At 49.0% G+C, this 17,031-nt stretch overlaps 1 protein-coding gene across 4 annotated transcripts in view; it reads right to left on the bottom strand.

The window, feature by feature from the left end:
• LOC139539378 (cytoplasmic FMR1-interacting protein 1 homolog) overlaps positions 1-17,031 on the bottom strand; it is a 107,169-nt gene that overhangs the window by 1,174 nt on the left and 88,964 nt on the right. For all 4 annotated transcript variants that reach the window (XM_071342253.1, XM_071342255.1, XM_071342254.1 and 1 more), the window contains 9 exons: positions 16,590-16,709; positions 15,858-16,057; positions 13,652-13,739; positions 10,886-11,029; positions 8,491-8,581; positions 8,220-8,350; positions 3,682-3,754; positions 3,513-3,607; positions 1,937-2,175 (listed from right to left, as the gene is read on the bottom strand). In XM_071342253.1, coding sequence (XP_071198354.1) covers positions 1,937-2,175; positions 3,513-3,607; positions 3,682-3,754; positions 8,220-8,350; positions 8,491-8,581; positions 10,886-11,029; positions 13,652-13,739; positions 15,858-16,057; positions 16,590-16,709 — 1,181 coding nt within the window. The remainder of the gene's footprint in view (positions 1-1,936; positions 2,176-3,512; positions 3,608-3,681; positions 3,755-8,219; positions 8,351-8,490; positions 8,582-10,885; positions 11,030-13,651; positions 13,740-15,857; positions 16,058-16,589; positions 16,710-17,031) is intronic.

The raw sequence follows: 17,031 nt of genomic DNA, 5'->3' as shown, positions 1-17,031 counted from the left end.
CCCCGAAACACTGCCTGGAAAATACAACACAGGTTATATACCCAGCCCAGTGGAGACCGTCCCCGAAACACTGCCTGGAAAATACAATACAGGTTATACACCCAGCCCAGTGGAGACCGTCCCCGAAACACTGCCTGGAAAATACAATACAGGTTATATACCCAGCCCTGTGGAGACCGTCCCCGAAACACTGCCTGGAAAATACAACACAGGTTATATACCCAGCCCAGTGGAGACCATCCCCGAAACACTGCCTGGAAAATACAACACAGGTTATATACCCAGCCCAGTGGAGACCGTCCCCGAAACACTGCCTGGAAAATACAACACAGGTTATATACCCAGCCCAGTGGAGACCATCCCCGAAACACTGCCTGGAAAATACAACACAGGTTATATACCCAGCCCAGTGGAGACCGTCCCCGAAACACTGCCTGGAATGGCCGATTTAATTAGTGCCGATTTCAAGTTTTCATAACAATCGGAAATCGGTAATTTCGGACGCCGTATTTTCCTATTTTTTTATATTGTTTTTAATATTGTTTTCACTACTCACTCCCCTCTATACAGAACAGCGTAAACCACTCAGAGATCACTCCCCTCTATACAGAACAGCGTAAACCACTCAGAGATCACCCCCCTCTATACAAAGCAGTGTAAACCCCTCAGAGATCACCCCCCTCTATACAGAGCATTGTAAACCCCTCAGAGATCACCCCCTACATACAGAGCAGTGTAAACCCCCTCCATACAGAGCAGTGTAAACCCCCTCCATACAGAGCATTGTAAACCCCCTACATACAGAGCAGTGTAAACCCCCTCCATACAGAGCAGTGTAAACCCCCTCCATACAGAGCATTGTAAACCCCCTACATACAGAGCAGTGTAAACCCCCTCCATACAGAGCAGTGTAAACCCCCTCCATACAGAGCAGTGTAAACCCCTCAGAGATCACCCCCCTCTATACAGAGCATTGTAAACCCCCTCCATACAGAGCAGTGTAAACCCCCTCCATACAGAGCAGTGTAAACCCCCTCCATACAGAGCAGTGTAAACCCCCTACATACAGAGCATTGTAAACCCCCTCTATACAGAGCAGCGTAAACCCCCTCCAGAGCATGTAAACCCCCTCATACAGAGCATGTAAACCCCCTCATACAGAGCAGTGTAAACCCCCTCCATACAGAGCAGCGTAAACCCCTCAGAGATCACCCCCCTCTATACAGAGCATTGTAAACCCCCCCTAGAGCAGTGAAACCCCTCCATACAGAGCAGTGTAAACCCCCACATACAGAGCAGTGTACCCTCTACATACAGAGCATTGTAAACCCCCATACAGAGCAGCGTAACCCTCAGAGATCACCCCCCAACAGAGCAGTGTAAACCCCTCAGAGATCACCCCCCATACAGAGCATTGTAAACCCCCTACATACAGAGCAGTGTAAACCCCCTCCATACAGAGCAGTGTAAACCCCCTCCATACAGAGCAGTGTAAACCCCCTCCATACAGAGCAGTGTAAACCCCCTCCATACAGAGCAGTGTAAACCCCCTCCATACAGAGCAGTGTAAACCCCCTCCATACAGAGCAGTGTAAACCCCCTCCATACAGAGCAGTGTAAACCCCCTCCATACAGAGCAGTGTAAACCCCCTCCATACAGAGCAGTGTAAACCCCCTCCATACAGAGCAGTGTAAACCCCCTCCATACAGAGCAGTGTAAACCCCCTCCATACAGAGCAGTGTAAACCCCCTCCATACAGAGCAGTGTAAACCCCCTCCATACAGAGCAGTGTAAACCCCCTCCATACAGAGCAGTGTAAACCCCCTACATACAGAGCAGTGTAAACCCTCTCCATACAGAGCAGTGTAAACCCCCTCCATAAAGAGCAGTGTAAACCCCTCAGAGATCCTTCTAGACCGATGTGTCACTACTCACTCCACGGTGAACTCGTGAGCTCCGACAGGGATGCAGTAAACAAACTGCATGGCGCTCCACAGCCGGTGGAACTCCACACACTCGTCCACGTGCATCACGCCGTTGCTGGGCAACGGGCCGCGCCAGATGGGGTCGTCCAGGAAACCGCGGACGCGTGTCAGGATGACCTCGAACATGGACAGGCCACAGCACAGACGCTCTTTGGTCAGCAGGTCACCTTCACGGGTAATGGCTATTTGCTACAGTGGAAGAGAGGGGGGAGAAAAAGAGGGGGAGGGGGGAGAAAGGGTGGGGGGAAGAGAGAGAAAATGGGGGGGAAGAGGGAGGGCTGGTGTTAACTAAGGCAGTGTGATGGTTACCAGGTGGAGGGCTGGTGTTAACTAAGGCAGTGTGATGGTTACCAGGTGCAGGGCTGGTGTTAACTAAGGCAGTGTGATGGTTCCCAGGTGCAGGGCTGGTGTTAACTAAGGCAGTGTGATGGTTACCAGGTGCAGGGCTGGTGTTAACTAAGGCAGTGTGATGGTTACCAGGTGCAGGGCTGGTGTTAACTAAGGCAGTGTGATGGTTACCAGGTGCAGGGCTGGTGTTAACTAAGGCAGTGTGATGGTTACCAGGTGCAGGGCTGGTGTTAACTAAGGCAGTGTGATGGTTACCAGGTGCAGGGCTGGTGTTAACTAAGGCAGTGTGATGGTTACCAGGTGCAGGGCTGGTGTTAACTAAGGCAGTGTGATGGTTACCAGGTGCAGGGCTGGTGTTAACTAAGGCAGTGTGATGGTTACCAGGTGCAGGGCTGGTGTTAACTAAGGCAGTGTGATGGTTACTAGGTGCAGGGCTGGTGTTAACTAAGGCAGTGTGATGGTTACCAGGTGCAGGGCTGGTGTTAACTAAGGCAGTGTGATGGTTACCAGGTGCAGGGCTGGTGTTAACTAAGGCAGTGTGATGGTTACCAGGTGCAGGGCTGGTGTTAACTAAGGCAGTGTGATGGTTACCAGGTGCAGGGCTGGTGTTAACTAAGGCAGTGTGATGGTTACCAGGTGCAGGGCTGGTGTTAACTAAGGCAGTGTGATGGTTACCAGGTGGAGGGCTGGTGTTAACTAAGGCAGTGTGATGGTTACCAGGTGGAGGGCTGGTGTTAACTAAGGCAGTGTGATGGTTCCCAGGTGCAGGGCTGGTGTTAACTAAGGCAGTGTGATGGTTACCAGGTGCAGGGCTGGTGTTAACTAAGGCAGTGTGATGGTTACCAGGTGCAGGGCTGGTGTTAACTAAGGCAGTGTGATGGTTACCAGGTGGAGGGCTGGTGTTAACTAAGGCAGTGTGATGGTTCCCAGGTGCAGGGCTGGTGTTAACTAAGGCAGTGTGATGGTTACCAGGTGCAGGGCTGGTGTTAACTAAGGCAGTGTGATGGTTCCCAGGTGCAGGGCTGGTGTTAACTAAGGCAGTGTGATGGTTCCCAGGTGCAGGGCTGGTGTTAACTAAGGCAGTGTGATGGTTCCCAGGTGCAGGGCTGGTGTTAACTAAGGCAGTGTGATGGTTCCCAGGTGCAGGGCTGGTGTTAACTAAGGCAGTGTGATGGTACCTGTGGGGTTCCCAGGCGTTCTATCAGGGGAACCAGGTGCAGGGCTGTGTATTTAGCCTCCAGACGTTTCATCTTGGCATCAAGACGTTCACCCTCTACAATGACAAGAGACAACAGAGTCACTGATCCACACAGACACACAGACAGACAGACAGACAGACAGTCTTACCCTTGACATGGACCCTGGGAAGAATGTTCTGGAATGGTGCTGCATGTAGCAGGTCACACACCTCCTCCTGAGACTGAAAGAGAAGATTGTTTAAAACACAAACCCCCTGGGGAACTCGCACCACGCTGTCCCCCTACACTCCCCTGGGGAACTCGGACCACGCTGTCCCCCTACGCTCCCCTGGGGAACTCGCACCACGCTGTCCCCCTACGCTCCCCTGGGGAACTCGGACCACGCTGTCCCCCTACGCTCCCCTGGGGAACTCGGACCACGCTGTCCCCCTACGCTCCCCTGGGGAACTCGGACCACGCTGTCCCCCTACGCTCCCCTGGGGAACTCGGACCACGCTGTCCCCCTACGCTCCCCTGGGGAACTTGCACCACGCTGTCCTCCTACGCTCCCCTGGGGAACTCGGACCACGCTGTCCCCCTACGCTCCCCTGGGGAACTCGGACCACGCTGTCCTCCTACGCTCCCCTGGGGAACTTGCACCACGCTGTCCTCCTACGCTCCCCTGGGGAACTCGGACCACGCTGTCCCCCTACGCTCCCCTGGGGAACTCGAACCACGCTGTCCCCCTACGCTCCCCTGGGGAACTCGAACCACGCTGTCCCCCTACGCTCCCCTGGGGAACTCGGACCACGCTGTCCCCATACGCTCCCCTGGGGAACTCGGACTACGCTGTCCCCCTACGCTCCCCTGGGGAACTCGAACCACGCTGTCCTCCTACGCTCCCCTGGGGAACTCGAACCACGCTGTCCACCTACGTTCCCCTGGGGAACTCGGACCACGCTGTCCTCCTACGCTCCCCTGGGGAACTCGGACCACGCTGTCCCCCTACGCTCCCCTGGGGAACTCGGACCACGCTGTCCTCCTACGCTCCCCTGGGGAACTCGGACCACGCTGTCCCCCTACGCTCCCCTGGGGAACTCCGACCACCACGCTCCCCTGGGGAACTCGGACAACGCTGTCCTCCTACGCTCCCCTGGGGAACTTTCACCACGCTGTTCCCCTACGCTCCCCTGGAGAACTCGGACCACGCTGTCCTCCTACGCTCCCCTGGGGAACTTGCACCACGCTGTCCCCCTACGCTCCCCTGGAGAACTCGGACCACGCTGTCCTCCTACGCTCCCCTGGGGAACTCCGACCACCACGCTCCCCTGGGGAACTCCGACCACCACGCTCCCCTGGGGAACTCCGACCACCACGCTCCCCTGGGGAACTCGGACCACGCTGTCCTCCTACGCTCCCCTGGGGAACTCGGACCACGCTGTCCTCCTACGCTCCCCTGGGGAACTCGGACCACGCTGTCCTCCTACGCTCCCCTGGGGAACTCGGACCACGCTGTCCCCCTACGCTCCCCTGGAGAACTCGGACCACGCTGTCTTCCTACGCTCCCCTGGGGAACTCGAACCACGCTGTCCTCCTACGCTCCCCTGGGGAACTCGAACCACGCTGTCCTCCTACGCTCCCCTGGGGAACTCAAGGGAGCTTCCCATTCTTAAATGTATCTTTTGCGTCTTTTACACCAACTGAAAATATACTTCACAGCAGTTTAGATTTTACACTATACTTGCTTGTTTTGTCAAGTAAACTGAAATTAGGTGAACTATTAGAATTTTAGCAACCAGGAAATGACGGATCGATTTCTGCACTGTGCACCTTTCAATCTTTTATCTTGCCCATTCACCTGGTCAGTCTATCATGGAAAGAGCAGGTGTTCCTAATGTTTTGTATAGTCAGCGTAAATTGCTAAATTCTCCTCTAGCTGTATATAATGTATGGAAACTGTTTCAACTCCGCTGTCTGTAAATGTTGTCTATCGCCATATCACCAGGTAACATTCTGAGTATGTTGTCTATCACTAGCAGCACCATATCACCAGGTAACATTCTGAGTATGTTGTCTATCACTAGCAGCACCATATCACCAGGTAACATTCTGAGTATGTTGTCTATCACTAGCAGCACCATATCACCAGGTAACATTCTGAGTATGTTGTCTAGCAGCACCATATCACCAGGTAACATTCTGAGTATGTTGTCTAGCAGCACCATATCACCAGGTAACATTCTGAGTATGTTGTCTAGCAGCACCATATCACCAGGTAACATTCTGAGTATGTTGTCTAACAGCACCATATCACCAGGTAACATTCTGAGTATGTTGTCTAGCAGCACCATATCACCAGGTAACATTCTGAGTATGTTGTCTATCAGTACCATATCACCAGGTAACATTCTGAGTATGTTGTCTATCACTAACAGCACCATATCACCAGGTAACATTCTGAGTATGTTGTCTAGCAGCACCATATCACCAGGTAACATTCTGAGTATGTTGTCTAACAGCACCATATCACCTGGTAACATTCTGAGTATGTTGTCTAACAGCACCATATCACCAGGTAACATTCTGAGTATGTTGTCTAACAGCACCATATCACCAGGTAACATTCTGCGTACGTTATCTATCACTAGCAGCACCATATCACCAGGTAACATTCTGAGTATGTTGTCTAGCAGCACCATATCACCAGGTAACATTCTGAGTATGTTGTCTAGCAGCACCATATCACCAGGTAACATTCTGAGTATGTTGTCTAGCAGCACCATATCACCGGGTAACATTCTGAGTATGTTGTATATCACTAACAGCACCATATCACCAGGTAACATTCTGAGTATGTTGTCTATCACTAACAGAACCATATCACCAGGTAACATTCTGAGTATGTTGTTTAGCAGCACCATATCACCAGGTAACATTCCGAGTATGTTGTCTAACAGCACCATATCACCAGGTAACATTCTGAGTATGTTGTCTAACAGCACCATATCACCAGGTAGCATTCTGAGTATGTTGTCTAGCAGTACCATATCACCAGGTAGCATTCTGAGTATGTTGTCTAGCAGTACCATATCACCAGGTAACATTCTGAGTATGTTGTCTAGCAGCACCATATCACCAGGTAACATTCTGAGTATGTTGTCTAGCAGCACCATATCACCAGGTAACATTCTGAGTATGTTGTCTAACAGCACCATATCACCAGGTAACATTCTGAGTATGTTGTCTATCACTAACAGCACCATATCACCAGGTAACATTCTGAGTATGTTGTCTATCACTAACAGCACCATATCACCAGGTAACATTCTGAGTATGTTGTCTAGCAGCACCATATCACCAGGTAACATTCTGAGTATGTTGTCTATCAGCACCATATCACCAGGTAACATTCTGAGTATGTTGTCTAACAGCACCATATCACCAGGTAACATTCGGAGTATGTTGTCTATCACTAACAGCACCATATCACCAGGTAACAATCTGAGTATGTTGTCTATCACTAACAGCACCATATCACCAGGTAACATTCTGAGTATGTTGTCTAACACTAACAGCACCATATCACCAGGTAACATTCTGAGTATGTTATCTAACAGCACCATATCACCAGGTAACATTCTGAGTATGTTGTCTAGCAGCACCATATCACCAGGTAACATTCTGAGTATGTTGTCTAGCAGCACCATATCACCAGGTAACATTCTGAGTATGTTGTCTAGCAGCACCATATCACCAGGTAACATTCTGAGTATGTTGTCTAACAGCACCATATCACCAGGTAACATTCTGAGTATGTTGTCTATCACTAACAGCACCATATCACCAGGTAACATTCTGAGTATGTTGTCTAGCAGCACGATATCACCAGGTAACATTCTAAGTATGTTGTCTATCAGCACCATATCACCAGGTAACATTCTGAGTATGTTGTCTAACAGCACCATATCACCAGGTAACATTCTGAGTATGTTGTCTATCAGTACCATATCACCAGGTAACATTCTGAGTATGTTGTCTAGCAGCACCATATCACCAGGTAACATTCTGAGTATGTTGTCTATCAGTACCATATCACCAGGTAACATTCTGAGTATGTTGTCTAGCAGCACCATATCACCAGGTAACATTCTGAGTATGGTGTCTATCACTAACAGCACCATATCACCAGGTAACATTCTGAGTATGGTGTCTATCACTAACAGCACCATATCACCAGGTAACATTCTGAGTATGTTGTCTATCAGCACCATATCACCAGGTAACATTCTGAGTATGTTGTCTATCACTAACAGCACCATATCACCAGGTAACATTCAGAGTATGTTGTCTAACAGCACCATATCACCAAGTAACATTCTGAGTATGTTGTCTAGCAGCACCATATCACCAGGTAGCATTCTGAGTATGTTGTCTATCACTAACAGCACCATATCACCAGGTAACATTCTGAGTATGTTGTCTAGCAGCACCATATCACCAGGTAACATTCTGAGTATGTTGTCTAGCAGCACCATATCACCAGGTAACATTCTGAGTATGTTGTCTAGCAGCACCATATCACCAGGTAACATTCTGAGTGTTTTTAAATGTACTTGGTGAAAAAAGGTTATTCAGATGTTGTGGGTGAGGTTGTGTAGACGTGTTGGGGTCGTGGTTGTGTAGCTGTGTTGGGGTCGTGGTTCTTACCATGCTCTGTTCGCTGAGCAGACAGAAGAGCAGAGCATTGCCCACCTCCCTGAGGTTCTGGAAGCAGACGGTCTTCAGCTCGGCGTACTCCACTATGTCCTTCAGCTGGTGGTGGAAGAACTCCAGGATACCTGGCAGGGAGGAGAGACGGCTACATCAGATAAACAAATCAACGGATCGATTAAGGACACTCTAAATGGCTTCCCAAAACCTTTAATTACGTAAATATCTGTCAGACATTGAAGGGAGCTCCCTGTCTCTCCGGACTTACCCGGCGAGCCGTACTCGTGGCGCGGGAGACGGCAAATCTTAGGCATCACCTCCATCAGGGTCTTCACATACTGCATGATGGTGCCCTGGAGCTGAGGGGAGAGACAGGGTTAATAACATACTGCATGATGGTGCCCTGGAGCTGAGGGGAGAGACAGGGTTAATAACATACTGCATGATGGTGCCCTGGAGCTGAGGGGAGAGACAGGGTTAATAACATACTGCATGATGGTGCCCTGGAGCTGAGGGGAGAGACAGGGTTAATAACATACTGCATGATGGTGCCCTGGAGCTGAGGGGAGAGACAGGGTTAATAACATACTGCATGATGGTGCCCTGGAGCTGAGGGGAGAGACAGGGTTAATAACATACTGCATGATGGTGCCCTGGAGCTGAGGGGAGAGACAGGGTTAATAACATACTGCATGATGGTGCCCTGGAGCTGAGGGGAGAGACAGGGTTAATAACATACTGCATGATGGTACTCAGATGAGAAAACATGCACACATTAAAAAACAATATGCTACTAATGGTTTTATCTATAAAATGTCTTACACAACCAACTTCATTATTTAGGAATACACCTCTGTAAAGGTAATTAGCCTAATGACATGCGAGTGGAGGAAAACCGTCTCATTTCAAGCATGTCCATCCTCACCGACTCTCCTCGATTAAAGCTGCAGTATTTCCCTTTTTGGCCGACCAAACCAAATTCACATAGAAATGTGAGTTATAGATCTGTCATTCTAATTGAAAGCCAGTCTAAGAAGCGGTAGAGCTGTTCTACGTGCACTATTTCTATGCTTCCCGTTCTTACATCAATGTCTGTTTTTGAGTCTTTTACTTTCGGTTCTGTACACCAACTTCAAACAACTGAAAATATAATATTTTTGGTTATTGAAAATATATTTCACAGCAGTTTAGATGGTACAGTGATTCTCTAAAGTATACTAATGATATTCTCTACAGTATACTAATGATATTCTCTACAGTATACTAATGATATTCTCTACAGTATACTAATGATATTCTCTACAGTATACTAATGATATTCTCTACAGTATACTAATGATATTCTCTACAGTATACTAATGATATTCTCTACAGTATACTAATGATATTCTCTACAGTATACTAATGATATTCTCTACAGTATACTAATGATATTCTCTACAGTATACTAATGATATTCTCTACAGTATACTAATGATATTCTCTACAGTATACTGGCTTGTTTTGTTACAAACTGAAATTATGTGAACTATTAGCATTTTTGCAACCAGGAAATGGTGGAGCGATTTCTGCATAGTGCCTCTTTAACGTTTACCTTTTTGAAAAGGAGGCGAGAGAAGATGGAGAGGACTCCCTCCCTCCATCCTCCTCCCTCTCTCCATTCCTCCACCTCCACCCTCATTCTTCCCTCCACCCTCACCCTCCATTCCTCCACACCCCCTCACCCTCCTCTCCACTGTGACATCCTACTGCATCCCCCCTCTCGCCCACTTACCCTCCACCCCCCCACTCATCCCACCCCTCCTCCATCCCTCTTCCATTCCACCCCTCCTCCATCCCACCTCTCCTCCACCCCTCCATCATCCCCCCACCCCTCCTCCATTCCACCCCTCCTCCATCCCATCTCTCCTCCATCCCACCCCTCCTCCATCCCACCTCTCCTCCATCCCACCTCTCCTCCATCCCTCCTTGCCAGCAGCATACCACCCTGCATACCACTGCTGGCTTGCTTCTGAAGCTAAGCAGGGTTGGTCCTGGTCAGTCCCTGGATGGGAGACCAGGTGCTGCTGGAAGTGGTGTTGGAGGGCCAGTAGGAGGCACTCTTTCCTCTGGTCTAAACAAAGATCCCAATGCCCCAGGGCAGTGATTGGGGACACTGCTCTGTGTAGGGTGCCGTCTTTCTGATGGGACGTTAAACGGGTGTCCTGACTCTCTGAGGTCATTAAAGATCCCATGGCACTTATCGTAAGAGTAGGGGTGTTCACCCCGGTGTCCTGGCTAAATTCCCAATCTGGCCCTCAACCATCACGGTCACCTAATAATCCCCAGTTTACAATTGGCTCATTCATCCCCCTCCTCTCCCCTGTAACTATTCCCCAGGTCGTTGCTGCAAATGAGAACGTGTTCTCAGTCAACTTACCTGGTAAAATAACGGTAAAATTTTTTTTTTTTTTTTTTAAAATCCCACCCCTCCTCCATCCCATCTCTCCTCCATCCCACCTCTCCTCCATTCCACCCCTCCTCCATTCCACCCCTCCTCCATCCCACCTCTCCTCCATTCCACCCCTCCTCCATCCCATCTCTCCTCCATCCCTCCTCCTCCATCCCTCCTCCATTCCATCTCTCCTCCATCCCTCCTCCATCCCATCCCTCTCCTTTCTCACCAGGCTCTTGACCACTTTCAGCAGCTCCTCCATGACCACAGCGATGCCCTGGTACCCCAGCAGACGACACATGGCCTTGATGTGAGGAGGACCAACAAAGTGTCTGTAGAAACCAAAGATACTGCTGTACGCCAGGTTCAGAGCCTGTAGAGAGGGAGACAGGAGGTCAAGGGCCTGTAGAAACCAAAGATACTGCTGTACGCCAGGTTCAGAGCCTGTAGAGAGGGAGACAGGAGGTCAAGGGCCTGTAGAAACCAAAGATACTGCTGTACGCCAGGTTCAGAGCCTGTAGAGAGGGGAGAGGGAGGGAAACAGGGAGAGAGAGAGAAAGTCATGCCAGAATTTCCCCCTACAATATTCACTTTCTCGCTCCCTCCCTCTCTGTCAGCTCTGAGTTGCTGTAATCGCTCAGTGGTGATGCTGGAGGAGTGTTCCACTACACTGTAGGGGACTGGAGGAGAAGTGTTCCACTACACTGTAGGGGACTGGAGGAGAAGTGTTCCACTACACTGTAGGGGACTGGAGGAGAAGTGTTCCACTACACTGTAGGGGACTGGAGGAGAAGTGTTCCACTACACTGTAGGGGGCTGGAGGAGAAGTGTTCCACTACACTGTAGGGGGCTGGAGGAGAAGTGTTCCACTACTCTGTAGGGGGCTGGAGGAGAAGTGTTCCACTACTCTGTAGGGGGCTGGAGGAGAAGTGTTCCACTACACTGTAGGGGACTGGAGGAGAAGTGTTCCACTACACTGTAGGGGACTGGAGGAGAAGTGTTCCACTACACTGTAGGGGACTGGAGGAGAAGTGTTCCACTACACTGTAGGGGACTGGAGGAGAAGTGTTCCACTACACTGTAGGGGGCTGGAGGAGAAGTGTTCCACTACACTGTAGGGGACTGGAGGAGAAGTGTTCCACTACACTGTAGGGGACTGGAGGAGAAGTGTTCCACTACACTGTAGGGGACTGGAGGAGAAGTGTTCCACTACACTGTAGGGGACTGGAGGAGAAGTGTTCCACTACACTGTAGGGGACTGGAGGAGAAGTGTTCCACTACACTGTAGGGGACTGGAGGAGAAGTGTTCCACTACACTGTAGGGGGCTGGAGGAGAAGTGTTCCACTACTCTGTAGGGGGCTGGAGGAGAAGTGTTCCACTACACTGTAGGGGGCTGGAGGAGAAGTGTTCCACTACACTGTAGGGGACTGGAGGAGAAGTGTTCCACTACACTGTAGGGGACTGGAGGAGAAGTGTTCCACTACACTGTAGGGGGCTGGAGGAGAAGTGTTCCACTACTCTGTAGGGGGCTGGAGGAGAAGTGTTCCACTACACTGTAGGGGACTGGAGGAGAAGTGTTCCACTACACTGTAGGGGTCTGGAGGAGAAGTGTTCCACTACACTGTAGGGGGCTTGACTCTGGACTCTGATTCTGTTTTACAAATCTTTCATTGAGAGTATTTTAACTTTTTGTATTGTTTGTTGGTTTGGCAATGCCACTGTCAGACAGAGAAATATGTTGAGAAGGATTATCACCACAGCAAGCAAGGTACTAGGAGTCAAACAGACAGGCCTGGATGAGATCTTTAAGGTCAGGGCCTTCAGCAAGGTACTAGGAGTCAAACAGACAGGCCTGGATGAGATGTTTAAGGTCAGGGCCCTCCGCAAGGCTCACAAAATCATTTTAGGGATAGGGTTAGGGATGGGATAGGGATGGGGTAGAGCTTTAGGGATGGGATAGGGTAGGGTTGGGATAGGGTTGGGTTAGGGATGGGATAGGGTTAGGGTAGAGCTTTAGGGATGGGATAGGGTAGGGATGGGATAGGGTTGGGATAGGGTTAGGGTAGGGATGGGCTAGGGTTGGGATAGAGCTTTAGGGATGGGCTAGGGTAGGGTTGGGATAGGGTTGGGATAGAGCTTTAGGGATGGGATAGGGTAGGGTTGGGATAGGGTTAGGGTAGGGATGGGCTAGGCTAGGGTTGGGATAGGGCTGGGGTTAGGGATGGGATAGGGTTGGGATAGGGATGGGGTTAGGGATGGGATAGGGTTGGGATAGGGATGGGGTTAGGGATGGGATAGGGTAGGGATAGGGATGGGGTTAGGGATGGGATAGGGTAGGGATGGGATAGGGTTAGGGATGGGATGGGGTAGCGATGGGATAGGGTAGGGGTAACATACCTTTGACCCGTACAGGTACTGTGGCTGGGTAGGAGTAGGGTTATACTGACCTTTGACCCGTACAGGTACTGGGGCTGGGTAGGAGTAGGGTTATACTGACCTTTGACCCGTACAGGTACTGGGGCTGGGTAGGAGTAGGGTTATACTGACCTTTGACCCGTACAGGTACTGGGGCTGGGTAGGAGTAGGGTTATACTGACCTTTGACCCGTACAGGTACTGGGGCTGGGTAGGAGTAGGGTTATACTGACCTTTGACCCGTACAGGTACTGGGGCTGGGTAGGAGTAGGGTTATACTGACCTTTGACCCGTACAGGTACTGGGGCTGGGTAGGAGTAGGGTTATACTGACCTTTGACCCGTACAGGTACTGGGGCTGGGTAGGAGTAGGGTTATACTGACCTTTGACCCGTACAGGTACTGGGGCTGGGTAGGAGTAGGGTTATACTGACCTTTGACCCGTACAGGTACTGGGGCTGGGTAGGAGTAGGGTTATACTGACCTTTGACCCGTACAGGTACTGGGGCTGGGTAGGAGTAGGGTTATACTGACCTTTGACCCGTACAGGTACTGGGGCTGAGAGTTAGGGTTGTACTGACCTTTGACCCGTACAGGTACTGGGGCTGGGCGTTGGGCGGCTTGTCCCTCTGGAACTCCTGCGAGAAGGGCAGGACCGTGCGGACAAACCTACAGAGAAAGAGAGAAGAGAGGATATTCCAATTAATAATCTATATTTTTCCATTAACCACAGAGAGCCCTCACAAAGACAGGGAGAAAACCAGGAATATACATTTCATGATGGTGATTAAGAACTTAAAACAAGTCCACCTGGTTTCTACCCCCTCCTCCCTCTCTCTCCCCCCATCAGGGATTTCTGACGACATCAGATGAAACATCCTCATCACATTCTGAACAGCTAGCTGGACACGTGTCAGACAGACTGCTCTGATATGTAATGAAGACAAACTTCATAACCCCCTCTGCTGTAAACAAGAACAGGTGGAAATCCTTCATAATCCCCTCTGCTGTAAACAAGAACAGGTAGAAATCCTTCATAACCCCCTCTGCTGTAAACAAGAACAGGTGGAAATCCTTCGTAACCCCCTCTGCTGTAAACAAGAACAGGTAGAAATCCTTCATAACCCCCTCTGCTGTAAACAAGAACAGGTAGAAATCCTTCATAACCCCCTCTGCTGTAAACAAGAACAGGTAGAAATCCTTCATAACCCCCTCTGCTGTAAACAAGAACAGGTGGAAATCCTTCGTAACCCCCTCTGCTGTAAACAAGAACAGGTGGAAATCCTTCATAACCCCCTCTGCTGTAAACAAGAACAGGTGGAAATCCTTCGTAACCCCCTCTGCTGTAAACAAGAACAGGTGGAAATCCTTCGTAACCCCCTCTGCTGTAAACAAGAACAGGTAGCAGTAGTTGTGTGTAGTTGTGTATCAGTGGTTGTGTGTGTGTAGTTGTAGCAGTAGTTGTGTGTGTAGTTGTAGCAGTAGTTGTGTGTGTAGTTGTAGGTTGTGTGTGTAGTTGTAGCAGTAGTTGTGTGTGTAGTTGTAGCAGTAGTTGTGTGTGTAGTTGTAGCAGTAGTTGTGTGTGTAGTTGTAGCAGTAGTTGTGTGTGTAGTTGTAGCAGTAGTTGTGTGTGTAGTTGTAGCAGTAGTTGTGTGTGTAGTTGTAGCAGTAGTTGTGTGTGTAGTTGTAGCAGTAGTTGTGTGTGTAGTTGTAGCAGTAGTTGTGTGTGTAGTTGTAGCAGTAGTTGTGTGTGTAGTTGTAGCAGTAGTTGTGTGTGTAGTTGTAGCAGTAGTTGTGTGTGTAGTTGTAGCAGTAGTTGTGTGTGTAGTTGTAACAGTAGTTGTATAGGTTGTTGTGTGTAGTTGTGTAGCAGTAGTTGTGTGTGGTTGTGTAGTATTAGTTGTGTGTAGTTGTGTGTGTGTAGTTGTGTGTAGTTGTAGCAGTAGTTGTGTGTGTAGTTGTGTAGTATTAGTTGTGTGTGTAGTTGTGTGTAGTTGTGTAGTATTAGTTGTGTGTAGTTTGTAGTTGTGTAGTATTAGTTGTGTGTAGTTGTGTGTAGTTGTGTAGTATTAGTTGTTTGTAGTTGTGTGTAGTTGTGTAGTATTAGTTGTGTGTAGTTGTGTGTAGTTGTTATCTGTTAGTAGATCCGTTGTAGCAGTAGTTGTGTGTAGTTGTGTAGTATTAGTTGTGTGTAGTTGTGTGTAGTTGTAGCAGTAGTTGTGTGTGTAGTTGTGTAGTATTAGTTGTGTGTGTAGTTGTGTGTAGTTGTGTGTAGATTGTAGTTGTGTAGTATTAGTTGTGTGTAGTTGTGTGTAGTTGTGTGTAGTTGTGTAGTATTAGTTGTTTGTAGTTGTGTAGTATTAGTTGTGTGTAGTTGTGTGTAGTTGTTATCTGTTAGTAGATCCGTTGTAGCGGTAGTTGTGTGTAGTTGTTTGTAGTAGTGTGTAGTTGTTACCTGTTAGTAGATCCGTTGTAGTAGTAGTAGTGTGTAGTGTGTAGTATTAGTTGTGTTACCTGTTAGTAGATCCGTTGTAGCAGTAGTTGGGGAGGAAGTCGTAGTTGTAGTAGTAGTGTGTAGTTGTGTTACCTGTTAGTAGATCCGTTGTAGCAGTCGTAGTTGTAGTAGTAGTGTGTAGTTGTGTTACCTGTTAGTAGATCCGTTGTAGCAGTAGTTGGGGAGGAAGTCGTAGTTGTAGTAGTAGTGTGTAGTTGTTACCTGTTAGTAGATCCGTTGTAGCAGTAGTTGGGGAGGAAGTCGTAGTTGTAGTAGTAGTGTGTAGTTGTTACCTGTTAGTAGATCCGTTGTAGCAGTAGTTGGGGAGGAAGTCGTAGTTGAGTTCCCAGAAGACGTGGAGTGTGATGCGTCCGTAGGGGGCGGAGACATTGTGATTGGCCTCCCGGAACATGGCGTCCATACTGTCCAGCGTCAGGAACTTAGAGAGCAGCTTGTGAGTCATACGGTTGATGTTCATCAGACCTTCTAGTTCCTGTTACAAGGAGGGGAGAAGACAGCTTGTGGGTCATATGGTTGATGTTCATCAGACCTTCTAGTTCCTGTTACAAGGAGGGGGAGAAGACAGCTTGTGGGTCATACGGATGATGTTCATCAGACCTTCTAGTTCCTGTTACAAGGAAGGGGAGAAGACAGCTTGTGGGTCATACGGATGATGTTCATCAGACCTTCTAGTTCCTGTTACAAGGAGGGGGAGAAGACAGCTTGTGGGTCATACGGATGATGTTCATCAGACCTTCTAGTTCCTGTTACAAGGAGGGGGAGAAGACAGCTTGTGGGTCATACGGATGATGTTCATCAGACCTTCTAGTTCCTGTTACAAGGAGGGGGAGAAGACAGCTTGTGGGTCATAAGGATGATGTTCATCAGACCTTCTAGTTCCTGTTACAAGGAGGGGGAGAAGACAGCTTGTGGGTCATACGGATGATGTCCAATCAGACCTTCTACTTCCTGTTACAGAGTGGACAGTCACTAAATAACACAGACACACTTAAAGCAGGTCGTACCACGATGGATGTGAGGTCCTCGCTCTCGAAGCGGTTGATGGCCAGCTCCAGAGACTTGTAGAGAGCAGCAGACACTCTCTGGGTGATCAGACGGTTCAGGTCTATGGAACGACCCAGCAGCTAGAGGAGAGGAACCAACATGAGGTACATGACAGAGACAACCCAGGTAGGGGACTACTACTGCACTACTAGTAGGGAGAGTAGTACAGTCATACAAAAATGTATACTCAGCAAAAAAAAGCACGTGCTCTCACTGTCAACTGCGTTTGTTTTCAGCTAACTTAACATGTGTAAATATTTGTATGAACATACGATTCAACAACTGAGACAAACTGAACAAGTTCCACAGACATGTGACTAACAGAAATTGAATAATGTGTCCCTGAACAAAGGGGGGGGGGGTCAAAATCAAAAGTATCTGGTGTGGCCACCAGCTGCATTA

This window comes from Salvelinus alpinus, chromosome 15 (assembly GCF_045679555.1).
Source record: "Salvelinus alpinus chromosome 15, SLU_Salpinus.1, whole genome shotgun sequence".
Lineage (NCBI taxonomy): Eukaryota > Metazoa > Chordata > Actinopteri > Salmoniformes > Salmonidae > Salvelinus > Salvelinus alpinus.
This window is presented reverse-complemented; position numbering and strand designations above follow the sequence as displayed.